The sequence below is a fragment of the Hypanus sabinus genome, chromosome 4, assembly GCF_030144855.1.
Source record: "Hypanus sabinus isolate sHypSab1 chromosome 4, sHypSab1.hap1, whole genome shotgun sequence".
NCBI lineage: Eukaryota > Metazoa > Chordata > Chondrichthyes > Myliobatiformes > Dasyatidae > Hypanus > Hypanus sabinus.
In genome coordinates this window covers 139,832,516-139,858,296 of record NC_082709.1, presented here as the reverse complement: position 1 = coordinate 139,858,296, position 25,781 = coordinate 139,832,516, and the positions used below count along the sequence as shown (strand labels likewise).

At 38.0% G+C, this 25,781-nt stretch overlaps 1 protein-coding gene across 1 annotated transcript in view; it reads left to right on the top strand.

Annotated features, from left to right (window-relative positions):
• Positions 1-25,781, top strand: part of LOC132392166 (cell surface glycoprotein CD200 receptor 2-like) — a 47,458-nt gene that overhangs the window by 5,145 nt on the left and 16,532 nt on the right. The window contains exons 2-3 of the mRNA XM_059966016.1: positions 9,768-10,088; positions 25,322-25,591. Of these exons, the coding sequence (XP_059821999.1) occupies positions 9,768-10,088; positions 25,322-25,591 (591 nt within the window). The remainder of the gene's footprint in view (positions 1-9,767; positions 10,089-25,321; positions 25,592-25,781) is intronic.

Below are 25,781 nucleotides of genomic sequence, written 5' to 3'. Positions count from 1 at the left end.
GGCAGAAAGATGATAGGGCAAAATTAGTCAGTGGGATGAGCCGAAGTATAATGAGGGCAAAATCACAAAGGTGATGAATACAGGACTGATGGTGTTATATTGAATACACACAGTATGCAGAATAGGGTAAATGATCTTGTGGCACAGTTAGAGATTGGTAGGTATGATTTTCTGAACATCAGTGCATCATGGCTGATAGGAGCTTAACATTCATGAATACATACTTTATTGCAGGTAGGCAGAGGGAGTGGGTTGGCTCTGTTGGTAAAAAAATGAAATAAAATCCTCAGAAAGTGGTGACATAGGATCAGAAGATGTAGAATCCTTGTGGGTAGAGTTAAGAAACTGCAAAGATAAAAAGACGGTGATGGAAGTTTCACACAAGAATCTGAACAGTAGCCAGGAAGGGGGATATAAGCTTCAATGGGAAACAGAAAAGCTATGTAATAGGGGCAATGTTATGCTTCAATAAGTATTGAAGATTGGGAAAACTAGGTTGGTGCTGGATCCTAAGAGAGGATATTTGTAGATATCTATGAGATGGGTTTTTAGAGCAGTTTGTGGTCGAGTCCACTAGGGGGAAAGCAGTTCTGGATTGGATGCAGTGTAATGAATCAGATTTGATTAGGGAGCTTAAGGTAAATAAATGCTTAGGAGACAGTGGTCATAACATGATAGAATTCATCCTTCAGTTTGAGAGGGAGAAGATAAAGTCAAATGTTTCGCTATTACAGAGGAGTAAAGAGAATATCAGAGGGCTGAGAGAGCAGCTGCCCAAAGTTGATTTGAAAGGGACATTAGCAGTGATGATGGCAGAACAACAATGGCTTAAATTTCTGGGAGTAACTCAGAAGACACAGGATAGGTACATCCCAAAGATGAAAAACTATTCTAAAAGGGGGATGAGGCAACCATGGCTGACAAGGCAAGTCAAAGACAGCATAAAAGCAAAAGAGATGGCATATAATAAAGCAAAAATTAATGGGAAGTTGGAGGATTAGGAAGCTTTTTAAAAAACACTGGAATGCAACTAAAAAAAAACATGAGGACAGTAAAGTTAAAATATAAAGATAAGCTAACCAATAGTATCAAAAAGGATACCAAAAGTTTATTCAGAAATATAAAGAGTAAAAGAGAGGAGAGAGTGGATATTAGTCTCCTGTAAAATTATGCTGGAGAAGTAGTAAAGAGGTAAAAAAAAGCAGATGAACCAGATAAGTGTTTTAACACAATCTCACAATCTTGAGGGTGGAAAACACAAGCAGCATGCCAGAGATTCAAGAGTGTGAGGGGGCAGAAGTGATTGTAGTTACTTTTACTAAGAAGAAGCTTCTTAGGAATCTGAATGGTCTGAAGGTAGATAAGTCAACTGGACCAGATGGACTACACCCCAGGGTTCTAAAAGACATAGCTGAAGAGATCGTGCAGGCATTAGTAATGATCCTTCAAGAATGACTAGATTCTGAAATGGAAATTTGCAAACATCATTTCACTCTTTAAGTAGGGAGGGAGGCAAAAGAAAAGGAATCATAAACGAGTTAGCCTGACTTCAGTGGTTAGGAAAATATTGGAATCTGTTATTAAGGATGAGGTTTTGAGGCACTTAGATTTGCATGGCAAAGTAGGCCAAAGTCAGCATGGTTTCCCTCAGATGAAATTTAGCCTGACGAATCTGTTAGAATTCTTTGAGGAAACAACAGGCAGGATAGACAAAGGACGTTGTTTACTGGGATTTTCAGAAGGCCTTTGAAAATGTGTTGCATATGAGATTGCTAAATAAGGTAAGAGCCCATGCTATTACAGGAAAGATACTGGCATGGATAGAAGATTGAGTAACTGGCAGGAGGCAAAGATTTGGAATAAAGAGAGCCTTCTCTGGTTGGCTGCTGGTGACTAGCAGTTTTTCACACGGATTGATATTGTGACTGCTTCATTTCATGTTATATGTCAATGATCTGGATAACAGAATTGATTGCTTTGTGGTCATGTTTACAGATGATACAAAGATAGATGGAGGGGCAGCTAGTGTTGAGGAAGCAGGGAGTCTGCAGAAGGACTTGGACAAAGTGGGAGAATGGGCAAATAAGTGATATATGGAATGCAGTGTAGAGAAATGTATGGTCATGCACTTTGGTAGAAAGAATAATGGCATGGATTATTTTCTAAGTGGGGAGAAAATTCAAAAATCAGAGGTGCAAAGGGACTTGAGAGTCCTTGTGTAGGATTCCCTAAAGGTTAACTTGAAGATTGAGTAGGTGGTATGGAAGGCGAATGCAATGTTAGCATTAATTTCAAGAGGACTAGAAAATAAAAGCAATGATGTATTCCTAAGGCTTTATAAAGCATAGGTCACACTGCATTTGGAGTATTGTGAGCAGTTCTGGGCTCCTTATATAAGAAAAGATGTGCTAGCATTGGAGAGAGTCCAGAGAAACTTCACAAGAATGATTCCTGGGTTGAAAGGGTTAATGTGTGAGTATCATTTTATGGCTTTGGGTCTGTACTTGTTGGAGTTTAGAAGAATGGGGAGTAATCTCATTGAAATGCATCCAATATTGAATGAGCTAGATAAAGTGGATGTGGAGAGGATGTTTCCTTTAGGGATCAGTCTAGCACTATCTTAGAATAGAGGGATGTCCATTTGGAACAGAGATGAGAAGGATTTTCTTTAGACAGAATTTGGTGAACCCATGGAATTCATTGCCACAGACAACTGTGGAAGCCAAGTCTTGAAGTATGTTTAAACGGAGGTTAATAGGTTCTTCATTAGGCAGAGTATGAAAAGTTAAAGAAAAAAGGCAGAAGAATAGGGTTTAGAAGGATAATAAATTAGCCACAATGGAATGGCAGAGCAGACTTGATGGGCTGACTGGTCTAATTCTGGTCCAATATCATATGTTTTATAAAATAGCTGAAAGGAACTTTGACATTTGTCTTGACCAGTGTGAAAGGACTCTAAATTCTTCTAAAGCAAAAAATAAAAATAGAAATTTATATAAAATACTTTTAAACAATTCAAAACATTAAAGCAAACAAAGCAGTTCAGCATTGTAAATTACCTTGTCAGTCTTCAGCCTCAGAGCTGTTCTTGGCTGCACAAACTAACATGGCTGTTTTGTGTGCATGTGCATGCACACTTGGAAAATCTACTAAGCTACTTTTACTCATAGATATAAGAATTACTTGTTGTGACGATGCCAAAGGTAACTTTCACTGTGTAAATTTAACACGATAGCAATCTTATCTATAGCCAGGAAGGAAGAGTACATGTATGAAAGCAGAGAAAAGAAGCACTATACAGATATATATCTTCTAATTTAGAGACCAGGTTACTTTTATAAAATGGTATTACAGGCATTCATGAAAATGTACTATGACCAAAAGTGCAAATATTTCTACTAATTTAAATGTTTTTAAATAATGAAAAAAATATATATTGAATGTCATGGACAGTGTTTTCAGTTAAAAACAATATATACCTATAAAATAGATGAAGCGCATCAGGCAAGCATCATTTTCTGTTGATTAGTAGTGGCATTTGTCAAATATAAAAAATATGCCCCACGATTTACCAGAATGCTCTATTGTGTTTTACTGTTTCTGTCTGTGGTAGTCTAGTTGAGCAAATTAAATATCATCTAGGGTTGCCAATGTATGCCATTTATGAAATAGTATTAAAGCCGTGTAATACTCAGCACTTCCAGGCTCTTTCTAAATTAAGCCTTCTAATATTCATTTTTGTAGATCTCAGATATTATGGTGATAAAGCACTGAGATTAATTTTGCATTTATTGTCCCAGAGATGTAAAGTCATTTTGCTAGGCCTGCACAAGATGTGTTTATACATTAAAAACTTCATTTAGGAAAAATGTGTATCAATCATTGTTAACATGCAATAAAACAGAAAATACTGGATATACTTAGCATGTTTCTGAACCTTCTTGCATTCACAATCTAAGATACTGGAGGATAACTGGTAATTTAAACTATCAACATTACTTTATTTATTAGATAACTGGCATTGTGCAAAGGAACATTTCTTACAGTAGCCTCGTCTCAAAGGATGAGAGATTCTGAAAGCTGCAACATTGAAAAAATGTAGAAATAGGGAGCAGTCAAAACGGAACACACTGCAGTTTAAAAATGGAACCAATAAATATTACACATGTGACTGTGTTCAGAAGTGTTTTGCTCCAGATCTTGAGTCAATAGGACGTTCTTCCCAACATGGTCTGACCTGGTCGCACTCCTACAGCAGCATTGTTTGAGCCTCAACGGCCTCATTTGCTAGGTTAAATGTGCATCTTCCATAGCTGCTTCCATTAAGCAAGCTCTTTATTGGTTTACCTGAAGTGGTGTCCACCCTACTGAGGTGAGTCGCCCACTTAAATCATGACTTCATATGATGTGAGTTATGCAACCACTGCCTTCCATCTTGCGGCTTCCCCGTCACTGTGGCTCCATCTCCTCATAGCGACAGGCCTTAGGAACTTGCATTACAGTGATCATTCAGCCGCTTACAGTTGCCCTATGGTCTGTAGCGAAAAGAAAAATGTTCAGTCTAAATCACATGCACTTTTTTCGCACAAAACTTGTAGCTAAGCAACTTGTCAGTATTTTCCACTTTTTAACCTGATCTTCAATGTCTACAATTGGCCAGCGTTATTTCCAACCTGGCTTGGATATATCCATGGCTTTGTTTGTCTGTGCATACCTTTCCAGAGTTAATACTGTTTTGCATACAGCCATATGTAGCATAGCCATATATTGCATATATAGCATAGGACCCTGGTCAGACCCCATTTGGAGTACTGTGCTCAGTTCTGGTTGCCTCACTACAGGGAGGATATGGAAACCATAGTAAGGGTGCAGAGGAGATTTACAAGGATGTTGCCTGGATTGGGGAGCATGCCTTTTGAAAACAGGTTGAGTGAACTCGACCTTTTCTCCTTGGAGTGATGGAGGATGAGAGGTGACCTGATAGAGGTGTACAAGATGATGAGAGGCATTGATCGTGTGGATAGTCAAAGGTTTTTTCCCAGGGCTGAAATTGCTAGCATGAGAGGGCATATTTTTAAGGTGCTTGGAAGTAGGTACCGAGGAGATGTCAAGGGTAAGTTTTTCATGCAGAGAGTGGTGAGTGCATGGAATAGGCTTCTGGCAATGGGGGTGGAGGAAGATGCGATAGGCTCTTTAAAGAAATTCCTAGACAATTATATGGAGCTCAGAAAAATAGAGGGCTGTGGATAACCCCAGGTATTTTCTCAGATAAGGACATGTTCAGCACAGCTTTGTGGGCCGGAAGTCCTGTATTGTGCTATAGGTTTTCTATGTTTCTATTCTTGCAGGCTGACGCCCCAGATTACACAAAATATCCAAACTTTAATGGGAGTTTCATCAGAAAAATTGTATTATCTACTCACAATTTTAATTATGTTAAGAAAATGTCACAGGATTCATCCTCCTCCTAGTTGCATGTAACGAACCAATAAAGTGAACTATTTCACTGCGATATGACAGTGATGCACCTGAGGCATTCTCCATGGTCTCACTTGAGGACTTTACAGTTTGATACAGCTGTCTTATTTGAAACTAAAGTAACATAATAGCATCTTAATTTCTTCTGTGCTGGCTAATTGACTGTAACCAGCTAAATAAAATGGATGACCTTTTCCCTCCACTCTTGCCATCCTGTGGTACCTTGTTGTTGTTCCACTCCATGCCTTGTGATGCATCGGGTGGCAACCTTGTATTTTCCTTAGCATTTGTCTGTTGTTTATGAGACCGAGTTGTTAGCTTGATGCTCAACCCAGCACAGATGGAAAGCGTGCAAGGAGCTGGCAGGAGACAAATCTGGGACCATTTGCCTCAAAGTCTGGTGTGTATGCCACTACATCACCGGCCAGCTATTGTGGTAATTTACTTGCCAGGAAATCAAGTATCTTTAATTTGTTCAACATATATTTGTTCAGTTGAATCTTATGGCCTGATTTTGGAAGGATCAGCTTAACATTCAATATTCCAAATCTGTCAAGTTATCCAGGGTATAATTTCATGTATCAGCATTTCTGACACCACGTCTCAGTATATCTTCTATTCTTGAGGTGGCCAGGGATTTAAATCAATAAACAGAGTTACTTTATTTTATAAAGATTCTTATAATGTAAAAAGCAGTATTTCTTATAGTGGTTCCTTGGCAAAGATAGATATTCTGAAGAACTTTCTGTATTGAAGTGTCGCAGCTATGTCCTGAGAGTAATTGGTCACACTTCTTAATATATCTTCACAATGGCCAGATAGGAACGGAACTCCCTCATGGCTAAGAATGGACTTTTCTGAAAGTGAAGTACGATAATGCCCATTTCTGGATTGTTTCATTTTACTTCAGAAATTTAGTCGCACTTCCTCACACATGGGTCATAATAGACGTCTAAAATTTCCTGTAAGATAAACAACCAAAATGCCATTTCCCTTTTGGCACAGTTTTTATGTTTTGCTAGCAGAAGCTTATCGACATTGTCTCAGGTCTGCTCAATGGCAGGTGCTCAAAGAAAAACTTGCTTCAATTTTGCTATCTGGACTGGAAACCCACTGAAGCAGAGCCATTATTTACCATCCAGCTTTTACATCAAGTTTCAACTTTATTCACTGTATATACTTATATGTAATATACACCCCACTCCACCATCACCATCTCTCCTCACGCACTATCTCTACTTTCATGGCTTCCATGTCACAGATCTCTGATTCTCCAACTTTCTAACCCCTTTTCATAGTTTCAGCTCAACTGCTTTACCACCAACTCTAATTCAAATCTTCCCCAGTAGACACAAATGAGAATCTCATTTTCCAAATTCAGTCTCTCGTAATCAATGGATGGTATATTATGTTCCATTCCATTGTGATGGATCTTCACTATCCCAGGCAGGAGATCTTATATTTGCTAAGCTTGCTTTCTATACAACTGCTGCTGCCATTTGAATGATCGCAAACAGCCGTAAGTAAGTTCCCAACTAACAATTTGTTTAACTTCTGGTTGTAAATGGATGCCACTCTTCAGCTTTTAAAATGTAAATGAAAAGCAGTAATCAGTTTGAAGTTAAACTAGCACTTTCTATAGAACAGCTTTGCAAACAAGCTCTGAATTTTGAAAACTCTTTGTGTAGACATTCTCATTGCATTGGCTTTATTATTACTCAAGAGTAGAGTGTAAGTCAATGGGTTGTTTCAAACAGACAAGCTGATACTTACAATGCTTAGGTCAAGGGAGATTGCTGAACAAATGGATAATATCATTGAACATATCAATATACAATATATTTATTATTGGGAGGTCTATGTACTCAGAAGTTAGCTTTACTGCACTAATTGTGAACTGTGAACATTAAACTGAGGTGTATGTCTCCAAAAGATGCTTTTCAACCATTTGTGTTAAAAGAACATCTGAGGAAATGTCACATGCATATGAAGTCATCCAAGTGGAGAAAAGGGGTATAAATGTAGAGGGCAGTTCAGGCTTATTAGGAATGGGATAAGAAACATCAAGAAATGTGAAAGAAGCATGGGTTGAATGAGAATTCATTCCTCCAGGTTCAGTTTCTGCAAGGAAAATTTGTTCATCTGCATTGTGGGCATGCCTTTTTAGTTTATAGGAATGGCATGTGTTTTGGAAATCCTTAATCCTTTGCGATTTCTGTTTTGGAAATGTTTATGACAGAAACCCTCTGTGAGTTTTTGAAATGTATTTTAAGAGTGCTGTTTGGAGTTAAAAACATGTATCAGTGAAAATAAATTAACTGTGTTTTAAACTACTTTGTCAGCTGGAAGTAGTTTGTTAGTAGGGAGAGGCGACCTGCTGCTCAAATAGAAGGTATTGCCAACTAAACTCGCAGTGAAGAATAAACAGTGAAATGAACTAGTCTTTGAAGTTTGGATAATTACAGTATAATCTCCCTTTAGTAAGAGTACTTGTGGCTATTTACATCAGACAGGGCTAAAATTCTTAATTTGAGTTTAGAACTTTGTGGTCAGCAAACCCAATACCATCACACATTTTTATTTCCATACTGTCTCTTTGCTACTTGTTTCTCTTTCTGTGGATGCTGCCCAACCTTCTGTGCATTTGCAGCATTTTCTCTTTTGCTTTCAGATTATCAGCACCTGTAGTTTTCTTTCTAATTGACTTATTAAAATTATTGGTGATATTCAACCTAGGTAACACTCAAACATGAAACAGGAAAAGGTTCTAAAGTTGAAAATTAATAAATTTTAAACTCAAAGCAATGTGTCTTTGAATATGGAAACAGACGTCATCAAGGGAGCAACATAATCTGTGTAAAATCCTGGCCTTTATTGAGACTGGGGTGTGGAAATGCATTTAGGCTATAGATAAGATGTTGTTGCGATACTGACTGACAACATGATTCCTCTTTAAAAAGTAGTTTAAGTGAAATTTTGGCAAAAGGATGCAATTTACAGATGGTTTGGTTTAGATTCTTTTAATTGACACAAATTACTGTGAGATAAAGATGTAATCACGCTCCAGTGTGGTGCAACATTTCATGCCTTATGCCATCATTATGCACCTGGAACTATTTTTCTGTTCCCAAAAACAAAGACAAAGTTTAGAACAGAACTTCTAAGTTAACACTATCACCAATTATGCCTCATACAAAAAGCCTTCAATGATCCATATGAATTTTTGCTTACATTTTTACGAACAAAAAAAAATTGAGAACCTTTCACAGTATTGTGGGGAGAAAACTGTTTCAAACAACAAAAAATACAGCAGCAAAAAAAAAACAGTCTGCCGGAGGAACTCATGAGGTCAGGCAACATCTGTGACGGCAAAAAGGCAGTCAAAGTTTCAGGTCAAGATCCTGTATTACTATGTTCTCCATCCACAATTTCTTGTGTTTCCACAATAGTACAGCAGGATTTACTGTAAAAGCTGCAGTAATTATCATACAAATAATTTTAACATAATTCTTCCAAATGTTTGTGCAACTTCATTGAGTCTATTTGTAAGCAACAAATTTCTTGTAAGTTCCCTTTTGGAACAGATTCATTTTCAATAATGTAATATTATTTCAATGATTAATATTGTTCAAATAGTTTAATAAACATCAATTATGTTGGGACATTTTAATTTCTTTGTTACTTGAATAATAAGTGCAACTCCCCAAAGCGAAACTGTCACTTTGAAGGAAGCAGTTGTGGTGATAAACATTTGCTAAATCCATGAGTTCCCATAATTTAGATTACAAGTAAATTAATGGTTGCTACTGTTTTTAAGAGAGTATTGACAACTGGGTTCATCTATTAAGTGCTTATTATTGCAAAAGTTAAGAAAAGAGTTTAAGAAAATACGTTAGTTTGAAATTATCTCTCTTCACTTTGATCGATCTGATTCTGCACCTGCTATTTTCTGCTTACTACAACCATTTTTTAACTGTCTAGAATTCACAATTTTTGATATGCAGTAAGTTATAATCTTCTATATCAATAACAATATGAAGAATAAGCTGCTTTTATATACAGCAACTAAATAATCTTCAGTTAAAAATTAAATTTGTTGAAGACATTATTGGAAGTAAAACAATATTTTGAATAACAAAAAATACTGATTTTAAACAAAAAGTTGTTTGCAGTAGTCATATGCCTCAGAACTACATAATAACAGAGTTCATATGCCTCTGTTGCAATTTATTTTATTACTTGCAAGTATTGCATACTTGACATGCAAAACTTTTACATTATTTTTGCAGAAAATCAAGTTCATACTGCGCATATAACCACTGTCTTGGGAGACAAGATCAGTTTGAACTGTTCTGCTAATCATCTGTCTGAAGAAATTACAATGATCAAATGGAGTCGGTCAACAGGAACAACATCCGAAAACATTCTATCCTATGGTAGCCAAGGCAAATTGCATAGGTTCCTCGAAGATGATAGACTAACAATTTCATCTTCTGACGGAACTGTTCTCCAGATACAGCCAGTAAACCTAATGGATGAAGGAAATTACACATGTGAAATTTCAGCTCTCGAGGGAGTTTTTCGAGACCATTTTTTCTTAGTCATAATAGGTAAGATTAGCAGCACAAAATCTCCACAGAACTGTTGCTACAGTTTCACATCAAGTTAAGTAGAAATTATAAGTCTGGAGGATATCACTGAGATTATTTAGTAAAACAATTGCAAAACCAATGTTTTCATAGCATGCATATCTGATGTATATTCCAAGGCACCAGTTTACGGTCTGCAGTGGTGGACATACTTAATAATTCTATTAATATAATAGATAATGTAATAATATGCTGTGCTCCTTGTCATCTTATGGTGATGAAGTAAAAATAACTGTGCTGCATGTTTGTGGTAAAGTGGAACTGCAGAAGAGGCTTGATTCATTCAGGTTTTGTTAATTAAGCACATTGCTGCATATTTCCCTTTCATTAATCATCTCGAGAAAAATAAATTATTGATGCCTGGACCTCTTCTGATACTTGCTTGAGTGTGTCTGTGGTGTGTGCTTATTACTGTATTAGGCTATACGGTGAGCAGAAAAGATTTTAAGAGCTGGTATTCTGTCCTAATGCAGTATTTTGAATCAAAATGTCAATAATCCCTTTCCTCACATTTATGCCGCTTGACCTGCTGAGTTCCTCCGGCAGATTGCTTTTTCCTGCTCTTCAGGCGTTCAGTTCAGTCACACTTATATGGAAACATGGGGAACAGGAGCAAGAATAAGCTACTCAACCTTCTATCATGTCACATTATTCAATACAATCATGGCTGGTCCTTCAGCTCAATAACAAATTCCAACTCTTCTCCTATCCTTATTTTTTGTGTTTCTAAAAATCTGTCTCCCTTTTTAAATATTTTCAACAACCTGGTCTCCACAACCTTCTGTGTCAGAGGTTCCATAGGCTCATCCTGAATGAAGGAATCATCAGTGGCAGGAATGTTTTTGGAAGGATTCTGGAGACAGTATTTACTTCTATTTGGAAAGGTAAGGATTGATTAAGAATAGTCAGAATAGCTTTGTGTGTGTGAAATCATCTCAGAAATCTGATTGTATTTTTTGAAGAGGTACCCACAGTGATTGACAAGAGCATACAGAATTTGCTTGGATATGAAAGTGGATAAGAAACAGAGGATGATAATGAATGGTTGTTCTTAAGGTTGAGAGCTTGTGATCACTTGTGTGCCCAGGAAATGATGCTTGGCGCTTTGTTATTTGTCATAGACAGTATATTATAATGATCTGGATGAGAATGTAGGAAGAATGATTAGAAAGCTTACAAATGACACCAGAATTGGTGGTATAGTGGGACAGCGAAAGAGTTTGTTTGAAGCTCCAATAAGAAACTGGGAAGATGGCCGATGAAATTGAAATCATTTTGGGAAGTTAGACTTGGCCAGTGCCCTGAAGAGTGTTACTGAACTGAGATACCATTAGATACAATTACATAGTTCCTTAAAAGTAGAATATGGGTGGTGAGAATGACATATAATGTGCTTGCATTCATTGGCTGAGGCATTGAATGTAAGAGTTTGGATGTCTAGTTAGAGTAATCCAAAATATTGATTTGGACCTACTTGGAGTATCATGTGTAATTCTAGTCATCACATTATTGGAAGAATGAGTGAGTGAGATAGGGTGCAGAAAAGATTAATAGCATGTTACCTGGTTTGGAGGGCTTGAATTATAAGGAGATTTTGCATAAGCTAGATTTATTTTACATGGGACAAAAGAAGATGAGTGGCGACATGACAGGGAAATATCAAACAATGAGAGTATGTCACAAAATGCTTGAAGCATTAAGCAGGTCAGGCAACATTTATGGAGCGGAATAAACTGTTGACATTTAAGGCTGAGACCCATCATCTGGACTATTTATTCCACTGCATAGATGCTGCCCAACCTGCTGAGTTTCTCCAGCAATGTGTGTGGCTCTGGATTTCCAGTGTCTGCAGTATCTCTTGTGTTAATGAGAGCACATATAACATATATATTGTCAGTGTCTGTTTCCCACTGTAGTGGTGTCTGAAGCTTAAAAGTGAAAAGGAGAAGGCTTGGAAAGAATCTGAGGCAAATTTTTCACATAGAGGGTAGTGGATATATGGAAGAAACAACATTGCCTATAGCATAGCCCTACTCCCCAAAGCAATGCTCCACAGCAAGCAAATAAAATAGACATACCGTATCTATGAATGATTGCAAGAGAAGAAGTGATTAGCCTTGGATGCACAGTATACTGCCCAATATCAGGATCAGCATTAGCTGGAATACAAATCGACAACAGATAGAGCAAACATGTAGCTCTCTAGGTTTCATCCACAGATGAAAGGTAATGTGGAAATTTGCATTAGAATCTCAGAGACACATAGCACAGAAACAAACTCTTTTGATCCACCCCTGACTATCTATCCTATTTATGCTTCTCAAAATTTTGTAAACCTCTCTAAGGTCACAGCTCAGCCTCCTACGTTCCAGTGAGAATAATCTCAGCTATATATCATGCCCTTCCTGTAATATTGAAACAATTTCACTTACTTCCACTCTAGATTTCTTCCGTGTTCTGAGATTTATACCTGAAGGACTCAATGCTTCAGCTTCAGTGTTTGTTTCTTTGTTGAAAGAGATCATAATTATTTAATTACAAAAAGAAATATGTATACCATGTTTAATACTGTTGGGGTATGTGGGCAACTTATTGAGGGGAGCCACAGCACCTGGGTCTCTAGACTGTGGCTCAGAAGGGAAGGGGGCTGTTGCAACGAATGAGGCAAACCCAAGCACAGAGATTTAGTTAGGATGCAGGCGCAGCCATGCACATTGAATGGCAAACAGGAGGGAGAGCAGGGAGGCAGGAGACAGCTAGAATTTATCTTGACACAGAAAGACTGGGTTTCACAGGTAAACCTCAGAACTAGAGTTGAACTTAGAAAACTGATCTTGACTCGGAGAGACTGAGTTTCACAGGTAATTTTCCAGGATCAGCGATGTCTTAGATTAGGTCCATGGCATTCTAAAGAGGGAGGGTGAACAGCCATAAGTCTTGAGACATAATGGCACCAATGACATGGTAGGAAAAGGGAGGAGGTCCTAAAGAGAGCGTTTAGAGATCTATAAAAAGCAGGACCTCAAGGGTAGTAACCTCTGGATTTCTGCCTGTGCAATGTGCCAGCCAGGGTAAGAATAAGATGAACTGACAGATGAATGTGTGGCTGAGGAACTGGTGCAGGGGTCACGGAGGCTTCAGATTTCTGGATCATTGAGATATATTCTGGGGAAGGTATGACCTGTTCAAAAGGGTTCAAATCCATGCAGGCATGTTTTCTGGGACTGTTGGAGAGGGTATAAACTAAGTTGGCAGGGGGATAGGTACCTGAGTGATAGGGCTGAGGATGGGGCAGTAGGTATAAAAGCAGAGGCAGTGTGTAGTGAGACTGTCAGATAGGACAGCCAGTTGATAAGATAAAATTGCAGTCAGTGGGATGAGTTGCAGTGTAGCAGGGGGACAAAATCAAAAAGGGTGATGAACACAGGACAGAAGGTGTTATATCAGAATGTGCATAGTATAGGAAATAAGGTAGACAATCTCGTAGTGCAGTTAGAGATTGGCAGGTATGATGTTGATGACATCGCTGAATTATGGCCAAAAGTTTATAGTTGGGAGCTTAACATCCAAGGATACACAATGTATTAAAATGACAGACAAATAGACAGAAGTGGTGGGTTGGCTCTGTTGGTAAAAAGTTAAATCAAATCCTTAGAAAGAGTTGAAACAGGATTGGAAGATGTAGAATTTTTCTGAGTAAAGAAACTGAAAGGGTAAAATAACCTTGATGGGAGTTATATACAGGCTTCCAAATAGTAGCAAAAATGTGTGATACAAATTACAATGGTAGGTAGAAAAGACATCTGTAAAGAACAATGTTATGCTAGTCATGGGGGATTTTAACATGCAAACAGATTGGGAAAATCAGGTGGGTGCCAGATCCCAAGAGAGTGAATTTCTAAAATGCCTATGAGATAGCTTTTTAGAGCAGCTTGTGGTTGAGCTCACTTAGGGATCAGTTATTCTGTATTGGGTGTTGTGTAATGAAGCTAAAGTCAAATGTATCCATATTACAATAGAGTAAAGGGAATTACAGAGGCATGAGGGAGGAACTACCAAAGCTGTTTGGAAGGAGACACTAGAAGAGATGATAGCAAAGCAGCAACAGCTGGAGTTTCTGGGAGCAATTCAGAAGGCACAGGATAGATACATCCCAATGAAAAGGTATTCTAAAGATGGGATGACTGAACTGCGGCTGACAAGCCAATGTAAAAGCAAAAGACAGGGCATATAACAGAGCAAAAATTAGTAGGAAGTCAGAGGATTGGAAAGCTTTTAAAAGCCAACAAAAGGCAACTAAAAATGCCACATGAGGAAGGAAAAGATGAACTATGAAGGTAAGCAAGCTGATAATATCAATGAGGATATGAAGAGTAAATGAGACGTGAGAGTAGATATCAGACCTCTGGAGAAGGAGTAATGGGGAAGAAGGAAATGGTGGATGAACTGTATAACTACTTTACATCAGTCTTCACTGTGGAAAACACTAGCAGTATGCTAGGAGATCAAGAATGTCAGGAGTAAAAGTGACAATTGCTATTACTGTGCTTGGGAAGCTGAAAGGTGGTTAAGTCACCTGGGAGGACTACAGCTCATGATTCTGAAAGAGGTAGCTGAAGAGATTGTGAAGGCATGAGTCATGATCAAGCATCTATAGATTCAATCATTCAATAATTCAATTGCTCCAGAGAAATGTATGCAATATACGTCCTGAAATTCTTGTTCTTTGCAGACAACCACAAAAACAGAAGTGTCCCAAAGAATAAGTCACAGCTAAATGAGGTTATAGGTCATTTAGTCTGACTGCAGTGGTTGAAATGATAATGGAGTCTATTATTGATGAGATTTCGAGGTACTTGGAGGCACATGATAAAATAGGCCAAAGTCAGTACAGTTTCTTAAAGGGAAAATGATACCTGACAATTTTTTTGGAATTCCTTGAGGAAATAACATGCAGGATAGATCATGGAGAATTGGTGAATGTTGAGTATTTTGATTTTCAGAAGGCCTTTGACATGGTGACACACACATGCTTAGTAAGAGTCTATAGTATTACAGGAAAGATGCTATTTTGGATAGAGCACTGGCTGATTAGCAGGAGGAAAATAATTTAAATAAATAGAGCCTTTTCTGACTGACTGCCGGTGACTAGTGCTGATCTGCAGGAGTCAGTGTTGTGACTACTTCTTTTTACATTATATGTCAATGATTTGAATGATGGAATTGATGGCTTTGTGGTCAAGTTTGCAGATGATACAAAAATAGGTGGAGGTGCAGGTAGTGTTAAGGAAGCAGGGTGTCTGCTGAAGGAATTAGAAAGATTAGGAGAATGGACAAAGAAATGGCACATAGAACACCGTGTATGGAAATGTATGGTAATGCAGTTTGGTAGAAAGAATAAAGGTGTAGACTATTTTCTAAACATGGAGAAAATTCATAAAAAGAGGCGCAAAGAACTTGGGAGCTCTCATACATGATTTCCTAAAGGTTAACTTGCAGGTTGAGTTGGTGGTGAGGAAGGCAAATTCATTTTGAGAGGACTAGAATAGAAAACAAGGATGTAATGCTGAGGTTTTATAAGGCACTGCTGGGCTGCACTTGGAGCATTGTGAGTAGTTTTGGACTCCTTATCTAAGAAACTTATATAAGATGTGCTAACATTGGAGAGGGTTCAAAGGAGGTTCATGAAAATGATTCCAGGAATGAAAGGCTTATCATATAAGGGGAGTTTAATGGCTCTGGGCCTGTGCTCACTGGAATTTAGAAGAATAAGAGGGGATCTCATTGAAACATACCAAATGTTGAAAGACCTCAATGTGGAGAGAATGTTTTATATAGTGGGGGAGTCTAGGACCAGAGGGAATAACCTCTGAAATGAGGGATGTTCATTTAGAACAGAGCTGAGGAGGAATTTCTTTAGCCAGAGTGTGGTCTGCATTTTTACATTTACATCTTGCTTCAAGACAGCACCTCTGTGGTCATCTCTGATTCAACTGCATTTTTATTCTTTATTTTATTTTAGTTTAAAAGTAATATCTATACACTTCTTTTCAGTCTTTCTAATCTATTTTGCTTGCCTTCCATCCTATCCAATTACAATCTATACTATTAGCCCGAGTATTGCTTTGCATCTCTTTTTTAGTATTGTTTTTAACTTTAAAATTTTGAACTTATCTTGAAAGAATCTTTAGCAACGTAACTACACCTTATCAGATTGTAGTCTATCCACAGCCCATAACCAGCTAAGTAATGTTTTTTTGTCCTGGTTTCTTCATCTCCATTTTGAGAGACCCAGTTTTAGACAAGCCTTGGATCTGACATCCAGAACTGTTCTCATTCTGCATGCAAAGTCAAACTGAAACAAGCATCCACCTTCATGTATCAGATGTGGATTTCAAGAACTAAGCTAGCCTATCTTGGAAGAATTCCGACCCTACCTTATTAAGACCATCTAAGTCAGGGATTCCTAACGTTAACTGAGTGGTCCATGGACCGCAGGTGGGGAACCCCTGCTCTAATTGAATCTTTTCACTAATTAGTCTCCATATCTCATTGTCTAATTGATATACTTGGTTTCAATCTATTAATTAACTCTAGTCTGGTATTTTCACCTTCCTGTATACCATTTAGTGCTGAGATTGAAACTACTCCATTCCCTTTTTCCCCATCTTTGTCCTTTTTTAAATATTTTTGTAAGCATGATTTCACTTTTGTCTTGACTAAACTTTATGTTTTAAGCTCCTTGGAACCTTCTTTCAAATTACAGATGCTGCAAGAATGCAAAATGTTTCTTTTATACTCCAATCTCCTACCTCAACTGCTATCCCTGCCCAGCTCATTCCTAGAGCAATTCACAACCTTTCAATAATTTTCATATGCCACGTAGTCATTGGAACATCTTACATTCACTCTTCGTTCCCATTAACCTTGACTGGGTGATGGTGAGTTGTTTCCTGAACAACTCCACTGAAAAAACTCCACTTGCATCCCTCCACTGAAAATACTGCCAATGTCATTAGGTTGGACATTTTATGACTTCTAACCCAATGAAGATGAGAAGCTGATGATGTACTTCTCAGTAAGGTTGGTGTTATTATGTAGTTGCTATCCCTAGGCTTCTAGGTTTGTAGCAAAGGAGCAGATATTTAAGGTGCAAAATGTGGTGGAAATTCATATAGGGGCTGTTTCATCCTGGATGTTGTCAGAATTCTGAATTTTGCTAGACTTTCTCTCATTCAAACTAAAGTGGAGTTTTATATTATACTGTTGAATTGATGGTAATTGATATAGATCTTTGAGAAGCTGGGGAATTAGAACATTAGGCTCTTGTAGGTGGAAGACACAGTCCACAGCTTGCTTTTGTACCCAGTGGCCTTTTGTCCAGATAGGTTCTGGTCAATATTGATCCTCAGTATATTCAGGGATGGTAATCCTGTTAAGTGTCATGGGAAGACAGTAGGCTGTCTTTTATGAAAGCTGGTTACTATTATCTAAGACAGATAAACAGTTTCCAGATCTTATCAGTGGATTTATACCTCCCTTAAAATTAAATGTTTGTGATTAATCAAAATCAAGTATCTGAGTTCCAGAACTGGTGCAGAAGTTTGACAGAGCAATATTGTGGTCTTATGGCTCTTGTACAACAATTTATTCATAGTGTGTTCCCTAACAGAAAATTCAAATCTCCTTCTACCTGTCTTGTTACATCATTTTGTTTTTCCTTTGCTGAATCATCTTGGTCTATTTTGTTCTTACATTTCATTTACAATCTGTATGAATGCATTTTCTCTTATCCTTAAAATATTAACTGACATTTTTGTGCTAAGAAAAAGATACCGATAAGTTCTCAGATTTCTGACTGGGTATGAAGTTCTGCTGGGAGGCAGTGCAGCCAATGACTTTCTCTATATAGAATATGGCAGATTGCCTGTTCTTTAATTTCAATAAAAAGACAAGTAAATTTTATGATACCACTGTGCAACACTGCCTGTCAAATTTTAAAGACAAATTTCCACTGAAAGTTTAACAACTTGGCAACACAAATTGAAATGTTCTCCATGCTTAATAATGTGAGATCAACATATGGGAAATATACGCACTAAAAAGAAAATACTGGCAACATGCACAGAAATGCAATCACAAAGTGCAACTGTGCCAACATTTGCTCAGAAAATGTTTTGCCCCAAATCTTTAAACGAATTGTAATGTTGGCATCTCTGTTGCAGGCAGCACAGTGAATGTGTTTGGTTTTAATGTCACACAGCATAATTAGGAAAATCAGGCCTTTTAGCCTCTTGTGTTAATATTCAATAGTATATCTAATCTGTGAATTAACTGCATGTAATAGTCCTGTCTTTATATCATTTAGCAGCTTCTAATAGCTAATACCTATTAAACTTTGGTTTAAAATTAATAATTGACCCAAAGGAGTGTTCCAAACCTTTACCTCTATTTACAAGTTTCTGCAATTCATTCTTTCAGCTTTGGCTTTAATTTTTCCTCCTCCTCCACAATGCTGCTTCCACTCATTTCATCCTCATAATGACCAGCTTTTGCAAACAAACATCAGTCTTTCTCAGCTAGATTCACTAATATTGCCTACTGAGCTCAGAGACCAACCATCTCTTGAGAAACCTAATGGCAGCTCCCAAAGAGCTCCAAGTGACCCCATTCCTGCAATTTATCTACAAGTCTCTGCTTTCTACTAAGAAAGAATATGCTGGCATTCAAGATTGTTCACAAAAGGTTCACAAGAATAATCCCAGGAATGAAAATGTTAAGGTATGAGGAACGTTTGATGACTTTAGGTATGTACTTGCTGGAGTTTAGAAGAATGGGAGGAATCTTTTTGAACCAATGAATATTAAAGGACATAGAATAGACTTGCAGAGGATGTTTCCTATAGTTGGGTGGGGGGGACTCTGAATAGAAGGACCCAGCCTCAAAATACAAGGATGTCCCTTTAGAACAGGGATGAGGATGAATTTCTTTAGTCCTAGTGTGGGGAATCTATGGAATTCATTGCCATAGGTGACTGTGGAGGCTAAGTCGTTGGGTATATTTAAAGTGGAGCTTGATAGGTTCTTGATTAGTAAGGGCATCAAAGATTATGGGGAGAAGATAGGAGAATGGGGTTGAGATGGATTATGTCAGCCATTATTGAATCATGGAGCATGCTCGGCGGACCAAATGGACTAATTATACTTCTATGTCTTATGGTCTGTAGTCCTGAGCTTTCAGAAGGTTCCTGGATGATAGGATCTCCCGAAAGAGCTCTTATTCAGCTTCCACTGACCAGTCTTATGTCCCTATTTCTACTAATAATCCTGAAGATGCAGTGGATTACCACCATTGCACAGCAGAGAGGCAGAAAGATGACCTTGAGTTCTGACGAAGCATAACTTCCACCGGCAATTCATGAAATGAAGTGAGCGCATATATTAATTTTCTGAGAGGTATGTACGTAAACGCTTTGGTTCTTCAGAATGCTAATGATTCCTAGCAGCTTCCATCCATGGATCAGTGCAGTTGGCACTGGCTTGTATGCTTAATTCATTATAATAAGCAGGCACTGCTGAGTTGACATGGAGCCAGCATTACAATCAATAGGTCCTGGTTAATCACTCATTGTGGCCTTTGCACCCTTTCTCAAAAGCTATCAAATTTAGCTCCCAACCACTTTGAAAAATTCAGCATCTACTTGGCGGCTACTAATTCCAAATCAGTAGTACCTACACTGCTGACTTCAATATTGATTCATGGGAACCCAAATTAGCACCTAAAATGGACGTCAGCCTTCTGGCACTCATTAAAATTGTCAGGGGAAAATAGATGTAATTTCATATCTAAATTTAACAGTGATGTAATTTGCAGATAAAAATGACTCCATTTACTGATAAGGGCAGTTGCTGATTAAAAAACTAAGGAGTAGATAACTTTTTTTAAGTTAACTGTGGGGAAAGTGTGTACATGAAAGGACGTTGAAATTTAGTAAGGAGTTATATTTTAGAAATTCTTCCTTAAAGTAAGTAATTTTCCAGCAACGGCAAAATCTAGAATCAGATTTATTATCACTGATATATATCGTGAAATTTCTTGTTTTGCAGTCGCAGTATAGTGCACTGCATAAACGTAACAATAAGAAATATAAAAAATAAGTACCGCAACAAGAAAGCATCTATTTTTTGAAAAGTAGACTATAAGACACTTATAAGCTAAATAGAACACATGCTACAGCAGAAGAAAACCATAATGCTGAAGCAGGAAACTCAATGTCTCAAAATTCTTCTGCAATTCTTCTACACTGTCCTACACTTTTTTTCCACTCTTTACTTCATCAAGATTTTACTCTTCAGAAGGTTGGTCTGGATATATCACTAAACACTGAGCTCAGGCTAAACTGGCTGAATCCTACCCCTGAACCCCAGCACAATTTTCTGTTCAAAATCTGACAGCTGTCTGATTCATAAAGCCGTATGCATAAAAGGACCTTTCTGATCCCAGGTAGCAAGCCCTGCTCTGATAAGTATTTTGGGATCCAGGCTTACTGGCTGTTAAAGTTGTCAAAGAGTTTGAATTCTTGAGAATGTCTATGGCATTCCCATTCAACAATTGCTAAAGCTATTGAATATAAAAAGAAAAATAGCCATTTTTGCAATTAATAAGTCAAAAGTTGTCAAAGAATAAAAGCAACATGAGAGAAGTTAAGAAATTCAATGCGTCTGATTAAAAATGAAATTATAGTGAATGTAATGTTTCCTTCTATAGCTTCTTCAGATCAAAATCTGTGTGTGTGCCATACTTGTTCTGAGTATAACAGTCAGTAGGTAAATTTCCCAACCTAAATGCTAGGAAATCTTTGAAACCTTATGACACTTTGTTAGATCTGTTTCCAGCAGAGTTCAATCCTGAGATTGATGATTTGTTGAATGGACATTTGGGGCTTCTACCTTCACTCAAAAGTCATCACGTTCCATTTGTTTCTTTAGGCAAAGGCTTGTGGTTCTGAACAGAGCTGTCACCATTAGTTAAAAGTCTGCCATTATGACTCAAAAATGAAGACAACTGACGATGCTATATTTTCTATTTATATCAGATGAGTGAGAGGTGATAAAACTCAATCATATTCAATGGATTCTAACTCAAAGAGTATGTTGTACGCCATTAAAGCATATTGAAAAACCAAGCCAATATTGCAGAAGTTTGCCTGAAACTCCCAGGCTTAGGTGTTATTAAGTCCAGCCTACATTTCAGCACAAGCTTCAGTATAATTTTAAGAAATATCACCAAGCCTTTTCAGAAATAACAGCACCTTAAATACAGAAGCCTGAATGTAATACTTCTTAAATTAGCTGATTTGCATTTCTGTTCCTCTGACAATAGCTGACTATAAGTCAGTGCACAACATGTGTGACATAAGCCATCACTTTAGAAGTCTGGGGGACTAACAATCTGGACATTCTATTCAATCTCACCAAGGCAGCAGTAGAATTTACATTCAGTGAATGATATGGAATTTAAAGCAAAGGCTAGTCACGGTCAATGATTTTCATAAAGCAATTGGATTGTTGTAAGCACCTTTCTAATCACTGTTGTCCTTCATGGGGGAAACCTAACATCCTTGAGTGATTGGTGCCCCACACTCAATAATGTGGTCAGCTCTGAAATGAGCCAGAAACCCAAACAATTTAAGGGCAATTAGGGATAGGTAATTGAGGATGAACAGTAAATGAAGGCCTGTTTAAGAATGCTCAGTTCCTGAAAAGAATACTGAATAAGAAATAAGGTTTTCTTGGAATATTTTGGGTATTTCTCTGTTTCTATCTGAGTTCAATTATTTCGGTAGTACAAACTAAAAAGCAAAGTTATAGTTTGAAATACCTTGAATATTGAAGTCTTCACTTGTAGGACCATGAACCAAACAGAAACACAAAATATTGTCTAAGTTTGAAATGTTAAAGTTTGATCTGCTTTTTTAACTGGTTTTGTTAGTAATGGGGTGAGAACTTCTAGTATACTCACTGAATATTTTTTCTGTATTATCTTACTTTCCCACCAGAATACACTTTGTTCTTGTTAAGGCCCAGATAATACAAGAGAAAACAGGAAATTCTTTATTCTAGCTAGCAAAGAGACTACATTTAGTGAGACAATAGAACGTTTAAGACCAACTTCCAAGACGAATGCAAAGTTCACATCACATGCTTTACATTCAAGGATTTCAGCAAGGCATTTGATAAGGTACCCCATGCAAGGCTTTTTGAGAAAGTAAGGAGGCATGGAATCCAAGGGGACCTTGTTTTGTGGATCCAGAACTGGCTTGCCCACAGAAAGCAAAGAGTGGTTGTAGAAGGGTCATATTCTGCATGGAGGTCGGTGACCAATGGTGTGCCTCAGGGATCTGTTCTGGGACCTTTTTTCTTCGTGATATTTATAAATGACCTGAATGAAGAAGTGGAGGGATGTGTTAGTAAATTTGCTGATGACGCTAAGCTTCGGGGTGTTGTGAAGTTACAACTGGGCATCAATAGGATGCAAAACTGGACTGAGAAGTGGCAAATGGAGTACAACCCAGATAAGTGTGAGGTGGTTAATTTTGTTAGGTCAAATATATGGCAGAATATAGTATTAATGGTTAGACTCTTGGCAGTGTGGAGGATCAGAGGAACCTTGGGGTCTGAGTCCATAGGTCACTCAAAGCTGCTATTAACTCTGTGGTTAAGAAGGCATACAGTGCATTGGCCTTCATCAACCATTGGATTGAGTTTAAGAGCCAAGAGGTAATGTTACAGCTATATGGGACCCTGGTCAGACCCCATTTGGAGTACTGTGCTTAGTTCTGGTCGCCTCGCTACAGAAAGGATGTGGAAACTATAGAAGAGGTGCAGAGGAGATTTACAAGGACGTTGGATTGCATACCTTATGAGAATACCTTATGAGATTGGAAGGCATACCTTATGGGAATAGTTTGAGTGAACTTGGCCTTTTCTCCTTGGAGCAACAGAGGATGATAGGTGACCTGTTAGAGGCGTATAAGATGATGAGAAGCAATGATCGTGTAAATAATCAGAGGCTTTTTCCCAGGGCTGAAATGGTTAACACGAGAGGGCACAGTTTTAAGGTGCTTGGAAGCAGGTACAGAGGAAATGTTAGGGTTAAGTTTTTTATGCAGAGAGTGGTGAGTTCATGGAATGGACTGTTGGTGTTACGAAATCCCGTACCAGCAAAGGATCACTTACCAGCAAAGATAGAGAGGTCTATTGAAATCTGATGGTACTATTTTTAAAAGTACTTATTGATAAAGGGCACAAAAATAAGATTAATGCAAACATACAGGTAATATACGTCGTCAATACTAAATCTAAAGTGCAGGTATAATAATAACCAATAAGAAATAGCTCTATCATTGTCTAGGGGATAATGTATTGTCCGATGGAAAGATAACAGTCACTGTTAGTTCGTTCAAGCTGCAGAGTTTTTGGGTTTAAGAGCGAGGCGGTTTAAACTTGCCCAGGTCTTTTATGAGGCCAATCCGTTGAGTCAGGGGAGTGGGTTTCCTCGTTGTTAGCTAAAAGCCATTTTCCGTGGTTCCAGCCACCAATTCCAGCAACGGAACTGAACGCACATGGCCTCCTTCAGATTACTTCCTGCTGTTACGTGGTCGCTTAACGTTTCTTCTGGTGCGTCTGAGGGACTGTTCCTACAGCCCCTCTTTTATCCTGACTCGCAGGGTCGTAGATATCAATCAGGTTGGGGGTGTGCACTCTCTCCCTCAACCAGCCCACTTTGCCCGAGGGCATTCACGTAGCATAGTATCTCAATCCACAAATTGGTCTCCAAGAGACAATGGCCATGTCCCGTAGCTTTACATCACTGGGGAAACGAGACAGTCTGCACGTCTCTTCTCCCATTTCCTGGGCCCCTTGACCCAACCCAACAGTGATCTTGCGATTCTCACAAAGGAGGGGGCTACGGACGTAACACTGGTGACAGTGGTGGAGGCAGATACGATAGGATCTTTTAAGGGAATCCTGGATAGGTATATGGAGCTTAGAAAAATAGAGGGCTATGGGCAACCCTAGGTAATTTCTAAAGTAAGTACATGTTCAGCACAGCATTGTGGGCTGAAGGGCCTATATTGAGCTGTATGATTTCTGTTGCTATGTTTCTATGAAACAGCCTTTCCATTCAATCTCAATTACCACTGTGGCAGAAGAGCCCTCATTTTCAGCTATAGCTGGTTGGTCCATACAGTCCAAAGGATTTCAATAAAGACTTGAGCTGAGGACCCAGATCTAACTCAACTTTACACCAGTTATAGTTCATGCATCTATGAATAGGATTGTGAGCCTTCATTAGAATGTTAATGAGGCTAAATACTTTTAAAATCAATGTGAAAGCATTAATCTATTTATATCAGTTAATTATTTTAAGTGAAAAATGTTATTTTTATTATTAATTCTTGAAATTATCTTGTTTTTATATCAACCTTTATGAACAGCTCTGGTCATTTAGAAAAAAAATCCCTTGATAGCATTGGCTGTCAGAAGGCCACTGGGGTAGTTCTAGGGCAGGGCCTCAGTCTGTACTGACTGTGGCTTGTTCCACCTTGTGAATGGCTCCAAGCAACTGGGAGCCATGGGGCTGCAAAATGTTAGTTCAGCGTTGAGGTAAACTCAATTTGTGACCCATAGAACATGAATCCAGCATGTTGTTTTCCCAGGAAATCTCAACTTGGAAAGGTATGGATTCTGGGAAACACCGAGTGTTTCATGATCCCACTTTGCAATAGTTAAGATTATAATAAGAGTTTTACACAGAATTAAACAAGGCAGGAAATATTTATTTCACACCTAGAAATGAGTTATCAAGCAGGATCTTCAAAATGCTTTTATAACATTAGGAATCAATGAATTGTTTACCTGTACAGGCCTGCTTTTTCTCATTACTTTTGGAAAATATTAAGGTTTAATGAATTTCACTTTCCAGTCACTTTCTGACATTCATTTCAAATTTGTCTTCCATTTTGGATGGACTTCTTCATAGTGAAGTCAAAGATAACTTGGAATTTACTAGAATGTTTTTTTTTCAGAACCATCCAAATTAAGGAAACAAACTGAAACTCAGTAGTATTCAGTAACAGATGTACATTTGCTAGATATATATCATAATTCTAAACAATTCTCTCTTTACAGTCCCACCAGTTGTCATGGTGAATGTCACTATTTTACCAAATGGACTCAAGAAGTTGAAATGCATTGCTTCGAAAGGTAAACCAGCAGCAACTATTGCCTGGAAAGAGAATATTGTTGGAAATTTCACAGACATTTTGACTGATAATGATAATGGCACTGTGACTGTGGAAAGCCAGCTCATTACAGCTATCAACTTCACTGAGGAAGACCAAATCTGCTTCATAAAACACCCAGCATTTAATGAAATTCAAAACCACACCATCTCTATCGGTACGTTTTTTTAAAGTCTTATCTTACACTTTAAGCTTTTTGCTTGTGAAAATTAAAATCACTTGCCCTGCATTATGTATTCTTATGACATAGATAACAGGTTTTCAATGGATAATAAGATATGAATTTGAGAGGCTGTAAAGCAACCTACAGCCATTTGGGAAAAAATAAACGTCTTCTTTAGAGGCTC